We start from the raw sequence: 8,404 nt of genomic DNA on the forward strand, positions 1-8,404 counted from the left end.
AAATCTTCAACCACTTCTTTTCAAAGAGCATATTCCTTTATAAATTCATGTGTGTTCTAGATATGACTGATCGTGTTTGGGACATTGCTATTCTACACGACACAGTGAGGGAACTTCAGAGGCAGGTTAATGATCTGCAGAGGGAGTCGGTCTCCGTGAGAGCAACGATGTTCAGAGAGATGCAGAGGCTAATGAGGACCCTGCTGCTGCGAGTTGATTCGCCTTCTGTCATTAATGATGATGATGATAATAATAATAATTAGAATGTATTTTTCTTTTAGCATATGTATTTTAATTTTTCTATATCGGATCTATACCTAATGTATTTTATTTTTTGTTTAATGAAAAATTTATTTTTAGTCGACTTTGGTTTTTTAATTCTTATTAAATTTACATTCTGTCTATTTCTTCTTCTAAACATACATGCTAACATGTTAAAGGTTAGAGGTAAGAAGAAATTTTGAATCCAGTAGCAATAGCAATTTTGACTTTTGAGTTCTTTCAATAGATGGACCATGTATTGGAACAGATTGGTCATCAATTGGGTTTCTGTCAATAGATTATCCATCTGTTGTGATAGATTTATCATCTGTTGGAGGAAAACATTCCAGTTTGATGGAACTGTGTTGTGTTCTTCCATCTAATATCCATCTGTTGCCACAGATGGGTAATCTGTTGAAAATACTTGTGGTCAGCTGTATTATTTAGTTCATGTTTTAACTCTTTTTATTGATGCACAAGTTATTAAAAAATATATTTTATATATAATAAATGATAACATTACGTTCACAACAATGATTTAAATAAATAAAAGTACACCACAAACAACAACACAAGTTTTTGCAATTACAACGATCATGGTGGATTACGATCCAGGCATGTAGTTCTTTTGTGGCCAGCGCGCTTACATACAGAGCACTTGTTTCTTCTTGATGAAAATGATTCTCCAACTCCACGCCTCCTCTTATATGGCTTTCTTTCCGATTTGATAGTGCTTGGGTCAATACATGGAAGAGGTATTAATATCTCCATAAGCTCTGCAGAAACAACCCAAGATTTTTCGGGAGGCACCAGAGTAATATGCCATTATATGCCATTTTATATTTTTCCACCGAATAATATTAAGAGGAGTGCTCATAAACTTCAGTTCCATATATATGATCGTATTGAGATCGAAGCGCTGCTATAGCGTGTGGACAGGGTATTTTGTTCAAGTCAAAAACTCTGCACGTACAAGATCTTATTTGAAGATCGACCGTGGCAACATCACCATGATCAGTGATACTAACTTTGTAATCTGCTATTTTATGAGATCATAACCTATTCCCCAAACTGACGTTCGTTAATACTATTTTTTAATTTCAAGAACAAATCGGGTTCTTTTTGGACCCTTGAACTGCACATGCCTTTCGTTAAAAAATTAGCCACACTTCTTATTTATTACTTCAAGCATAGCCTTGATGGGAAATTCTCTTTCATCGCCAAATAATGAATTCACCGATTCAGCTATGTTTGATGTCATAATATTGTATCTATACAAAAGAATCACTTAGTACGACATCATACTAAACTTGTAACTCAAATAAGATATTAAAGTCATAAGAATGTACCTATCTGCCGGACAGAATGCACGGTTCCATCTTTCAAAACTGACACATATGAGAAATTCTGCTACTTTGGGATTCACATCCGTTATTTGATTGAAATAGTCTAAAAACTCCTCTCTGCTATATGCTTTAGCTGCTCTATAAAAAAGGGTTATGACCCTTTCGTTATGATAGTTGGTCCGAATGTTCTCTCCAAGATGCCTGATGCAACAACCAAAGTAAGCTGAAGTGAAGAAAATTGAACTCATCTTTAAAATACTTGGATGACTATCCAAAATGAAACACAACTCTTCGGTATCTTCGACACAGCTTCGCAGTTGTTCATAAAAAATCCATAAGAGGCATCAAATTCCTTGTCCTTTACACAAAAATGACAGGAAAGCTATGATTCTCTACATCCTGCACCACCGCTGCTAGCAGAACTCCATTATACCTGCTCCTCAAGAAGGTACCGTCGATGGCTATGCCTTTTCTCAAATATCGACAACCTTAAATCCAAGCACCATAGGATACAAAAAGTACTTGAACCTTTCATTTTTATCAACATGCAATGCCGTCTTGCTTCTAGAATTTGTGGACTCAATCATGTAATGGTAGGACTCTAGGACTACATACCCATGCTTGTGTGTCCCCTTAACCAAGTCCTTGGTAATCCCCATGGACGTATATATCTTCTAATAACTTACCAGGATACCCAATTTTGTAAGGATTTGATTGGCCATAACCCTTGTTGAAGGACCTTTGCCATCGGGGAAACTACCCCTAAAATATTCATCGAGGACCTTTGCCGTGGCATGAGGATTTTGGCCCGAGATGTGCTACGAACCACATATGTAATGCTTTTCATATTTATGAATGACGAATCTATCAGAACTTACGTACTTCACAGCTCTCTACCACCACTTGCAGTTAAGATTAATACATTTGAAGTAAAAGACACTACTAGAATTAATCACCTTCTTTAATCTGAAATCTTTTTTCAAGAAAGAAATAAACAAAGTGGTAGATAGTTCATTCTTATCCTTGAATGACATTCCAAGAAAAAAATCGGTCCTATCGTCTTAAAGATTTCCAGACTGTGTCGATTGAGAAGAACTACCCATCGTATTGGTCGCATCAACGGGCGTAGGTGTTTGATCATCATCTGGAATATTCAAGTCTAGATCATCCAACCTATTATCAAAGATGTCTTGTTGTTTTTTTTCTATGTTCTGGTTCTCATTCTCTCTTATCTTTTCAACCACATACACCCATAACACCAGCCTTGATGAATCACTAAGATAAGCATGCAACTGAACCTAATCGGTTATCTTAAAAGACAGTACCTTTGATTTTAAAAGGAGTTGTGCATGTAGCTGATGACGAGTTCTTTTGATTGATAATTCAGTCCACAATAACTTTTGATTAAGTTTACAAAATCATCATACAAAACATCACTATAGACTGTCATAGCTATCGTCTCTAGAATTTCACCCTCGTTCTAATTCCATACATATCGATTGCTCTTCTCGATTCATTGACCATGACAATTCACCCCTATTATTATTGATCCCTCCATTAGTGGTACCTAAATAAAGTCATTTGTTAAAAAAAGTTAATAGTGATTTCATTGTGTCGTAAATGAATCCCAACAGATGTGTAATCAGTCACAATAGATTAATTACCTATTGGGATTCATTTTACGCTCCTAAAGCTGATTTTAACAGATGAGTCATCTGTTGTAACAGCTGAATCATGTATTGCAATAGACTATATATCTATTGGAATTGATGTTACAGTACTGAGGCACCTTTGAAGCCAATTCCAACAGATGAGTGACCTGTTGCAACAGATAATTAACCTGTTGCGATAGATAAATTATCTGTTGTAACAGACAATGATCTATTGGAATCGAGGTCAAGTTCTATTGCAACAGGTTACTAATAGTTGCAACGAATATTTACCATTTATTGGAATTGAGTTCAGGTTATGTTGCAACAGGTTAATAATCTATTGCAATAGATATTTACCTTGTTGAAACAAATAACACGTCTATTGGAATCGATTTCAGAATCTGTTGCAATAGGTTAATAATGTGTTGCAACAAATATTTATCACGTTACACCTGATAACTAATCTGTTTAAATAGATAAATTATCTTTTGCAATAGATGACCCATCTGTTCGTTTGATTTTATGACCTATAGAACCATAAATATGAATGTAATATATCAGTATTCCATTGAAACAGATGTCTCATCTGTCCCAACAAATGATTTATCTATTTAAACAGATGGCTCTTATGTTGGATTCATGATCGGGTTCTATCCATTATTGAAAAATAGCACAATAGTAGTTACCCAAATGACAAATTCAACTAAAAATCATAATTTGACTTACCAAAGTCTTCTATGAAGTAATGCCAAAGTGGAAAGTGCTGTACGAAACAAAATTTGACCTAAGAAATTGGTCAAATATCAACAGTAGCGGTAACAACAACAACAAAGACAATGGTCAACAAGAAGAAGATGAAGATGAAGATGATGATGAAGTAAAAGATGATGATAATGAAGAAGAAGACGATGAATAAAGCAGCAATAATAATGAAGAGCAAAAATCACTAAGAGAGAGAATATAATAATTGATGAGAAGAGAGAGAAAAGCGCCTTTATTCCCTCTATTTCCCGTTATATTAGGTAAGCATTTGGATCAAAGTGTAAATTTAAAAGCTTCTGGGCTTTCTCAAACTTACCAAACTTTTTTAATTCATAATAAAGTAATTGTCACCTCGACTCAATAATTAAAACTTGTGTCACCTACACCTCATTTAAAAACTCTTTTGTCACCTATAGCCCAAAGCCCCTAGTATCTTACATGTGAGAAATTACAGAGCCGGCAGAACTATTTATTTCACAAATGTGGGTTTTATGGATCAGTAATAATGCCAAAAATTTGAATGTGATATTATAGATTCAAAGTTGTTGTAAAAACCTAATTTATCAATTCTAATGAATTCATCAAACTTTAAATTTAATTCATATAGGAATTAAAAGAAAATGGTAAGAATACTTATTTTTCATTCACAAAAAGCAAATAATTTCGTAAAATTCTAAAATGAAGGAGATTCCTCTAATTCACTGTTGTAAGAGACATATATGGAGAATTTCTTGTTTCATTACTCAAAAAATACATGATACAAATACATAAAGAGACTAAGCTAATTATAGTAACTAGATATTGAAATTCATATTAATCAGTTATCCTATCATATACAATCATATACATATTTTTTTTGTGATTATATCGCACTCCCCCTCAAACTGTAGCATAGATATTGATCATGCCCAGCTTGTTACACAAATAATCAACTCGTGCTCCAGTTCACACTTTTGTGAACAAATCTGCTAGTTGCTCTCCTAGCTTCACGTAACCAGTGAAAATAAGGTTTTCCTGAATCTTTTCACAAACAAAATGATAGTCCGCATCAATAAATTTAGTTCTTTCATGATACACTAAATTTGAGGCAATATGAAGAGCAACTTGATTATCACATTAGAATTGTTTTGGTGTATGATGCTTTAGATCAATTTCTATTAAAAGGTGATGTAACCACATAATCTCACATGTAGATTAGGACATACCTCTGTTATCGAATTATGCGCTAGATTAAGATACAACACTTCACTTCTTACTCCTCTATGATACTAGGTTTCCTCCAATATAGACACAATAGACTATAGTCGATCTCCTATTAATCTTGGATCCGGCATAGTCAGCATCTGCAAAGAATTTAACATGGGTATGACCATGATTGGTATACAATATGCCATGTCTAGGAGCTTTTTTCAAGTAACATAGAATCTATTCTAATGTTTCCAATGTTTGATTGTAGTTACAAACATGAATTGGCTAACAACACTTACCGCAAATGCAATATCCGAATGAGTCACAATAAGGTAGCTTAACTTCCCAACTAATCTTCCATATCTTTTAGGATCATCAACAGGATCGTCATCATCTTTTACAAGATGCACATTAGGAATCATTGGAGTACTTAAAGGCTTCACTGCCAACTTTCTAGTATCTACAAGTAGGTCAAAAAATACACTTTTTTTGAGACAGAAAAAGTCCCTTCTTTCTACTATTTACTTCTACTCCCAAAGAGTATTTCAACTGACTCATGTTCTTTGTATGGAACCTAGTATGAAGGAAAGACTTAAGGGAAGATATCCCTTCAAATCACTTCCCATGATGATTATGCTATCAACATATACAATAAGGAAGATAGTACCAATTTTTGATTATCGATAGAATACTGAGTGATCACATATACTCATTTTTAACTCAATCCTAAACTACCTCACTGAACTTGCCAAACCAAGCCTATGGACTCTGTTTCCAGCCATACAAAGACATTTCAAATGACAGACTTCCCCATATTCCCACGGAGCATCAAAACAGGTGGTTGTTCTATACACTTCCTCCTGAAGATCACCATGAAGAAATACATTCTTGGTATCCAACTGATTTAAAGGCCAATTCTTGGAAGCAACTATAGAAATGAATAAGTGTATAGAAGTGAGTTTGTCAATAGGGGAGAAGGTGTCTGCATAATCTACCCCATAAGTTTGAGCATATCCTTTAGCCACAAGTTTGGCCTTAAGTTATGCTACCAAACCATCTGGATTAACTTTAACTACGAAGACCACTTATATCCTACTGCTTTCTTTTACTTAGGCAAATCACCAAATGCCATGTATGGTTTTCCTTTAAGGTATGTATGTCATTAACCATTTTATAAGATCATCAAGGATAATTCAAAGCCTCTTTCACTGTTTTGTATACAGATATAGAGTCTAGAGAAGCAATCAATGATATAGACATGGAGGATAAGAAATCATAGGAAACAAAATTAGCAATGGAATATGTGAACTTGCATTTATGTGTATCTTGGCAAAAATTAAATATAGTAAGAGAATTAGGGGAAAAATCCTACCACCTTCCAAAGAGATAATTTGATAGGTCAATTAAGTACCATTTCACAACTAATAATGAGACCAAGTTTGGGCTCTGTTACAGGACTGAGTTGGCTATAGAACTCGAGGTAAAATGAAAAGTGAATCTCGATTAGTGATCAATCATATCCAAGGGATATATGTGGCACGAGAACCTCGGATGCAATAGTTCCTAGATAGAGTTATGGACCTCTAGTGCACAAGAAGCTCAGATTCTAAAGTACCTTTGGTAGGAGACTGATTAGTTGTTATTTTTGGAATTAAATAGGTTTTCTTTTATGGTAAGTTTAATCTATTTTTAGATGTAATAGCACTATTTAAGGAGGAGTTGATGATCAATAAAGGCATGCAGTTTTTACCAAAAAAGAAAAATAAACTTCTCTGTGTCTCTTCTCTTCTAACTCATCTCATTTTTCAGTTTTTAATGGTATGAAAACCAACAATTAGTATCTAGAGCTATTTTTCTTAAGGGGCCTGTGAGTGAAGAGATAGATTATGAAAATAGTTTTTCACGAATGGCGCCACTTGTTTTTTATAGTGAAAATTATCAATTATGGATTGTGAGAATAGAAACATACTTGGAGGCTCTTGATCTATGGGAATCTGTAGAAGAGGATTCTTAAATTAATCCGCTGCCAAATAATCCCATCATAGCCCAAATCAAGAGTCACAAGGAAAAGAAAACCATGAAGTCTAAGTAGAAGGCAACTCTATTTGCTTCTGTTTGGACAACTATTTTTACAAGAATTATGTCTCGCACATCACCAAAAAAAATCTGGGGTTATCTGAAGAAAGAATATATTGGAGATGAAAGAATTCGAGGAATGCAAGTATTGAATTTAATAAGAGAGTTCGAGTTTCAGAGAATGAAAGACTCCAAGATAGTCAAAGAGTACTCGGACAGATTGCTTGACATTATTAACAAGGTAAGATTACTAGGCACTGAATTTAAAGATTCAAGAATTATTGAAAAAATTCTTGTTACAGTTACAGAAAGATATGAAACATGTATAACTATCTTGGAAAATACACAAGATCTGTCGAAGATTACCTTGGCAGAATTGTTAAATTCTTTTCAGGAACTGGAACAGAGAAAACTTATGAGGACAGATGGTATGGTTGAAGGAACCTTAGTAGCCAACCACAAAACTCAAAGAAGGGGTAAAAATTTAAAAAATTATCCACCTTCTGAGTACTTTGGAAAAATGGGTCATCCACCATACAAATGTTCGAAATGGCTAGACGCTAAGTGTTGCAAGTGCAATCAACTTGGCCATGAAGCAGTAATTTGCAAAAGCAAATGTAAGAACCATGATGCAGATGCACGTGTGGTCAATGAAGAAGAAGAGAAAGACCATATTTTTATTGAAACATGTATCTTAAGTAAAGTTTCAACAGATTTTTGGTTAATTGATAGCGGTTGCACCAACCACATGACCTATAATAAGAGATTGTTTAAAGAATTAAAGCCTACTGAAATATCCAAAGCTAGGATCAGAAATGGTGACCAGGTCGTTGTTAAAGTAAAAGGAACCGTTGTCATCAAAATAAGTTCGGTAATAAAGCAATTTTAGATGTTCTTTATGTACCTGGTATTGATCAAAACTTATTGAGTATTGTTCTGTTGGTAGAAAAAGGATACAAACATTGTCTCATCAATGATGGTGCTGGAAAAGAAATTTTAAATATTAAGATAAGAGGTAAACATTTCTTATTTAATCCAATGAAAGATGTTTCTGTAAAACATGAAAAAGATCATAGGATGGAAAAATTAGAAGATGATCCTCTAATTGAAAAAGCACAA

The 8,404-nt window shown here is 34.2% G+C and overlaps 1 protein-coding gene across 1 annotated transcript; it reads left to right on the top strand.

Moving 5' to 3' along the window:
* The first annotated feature begins 7,349 nt into the window (after window positions 1–7,349).
* Window positions 7,350–8,174, top strand: LOC107874407. The gene is made up of 2 exons (XM_047414357.1): window positions 7,350–7,526; window positions 7,680–8,174. Exons 1-2 carry the CDS (start codon window positions 7,350–7,352, stop codon window positions 8,172–8,174), a joined length of 672 nt encoding a protein of 223 aa, XP_047270313.1.
* Window positions 8,175–8,404: the final 230 nt, after the last annotated feature.

This window comes from Capsicum annuum, chromosome 6, assembly GCF_002878395.1.
Source record: "Capsicum annuum cultivar UCD-10X-F1 chromosome 6, UCD10Xv1.1, whole genome shotgun sequence".
NCBI classification, from domain to species: domain Eukaryota; kingdom Viridiplantae; phylum Streptophyta; class Magnoliopsida; order Solanales; family Solanaceae; genus Capsicum; species Capsicum annuum.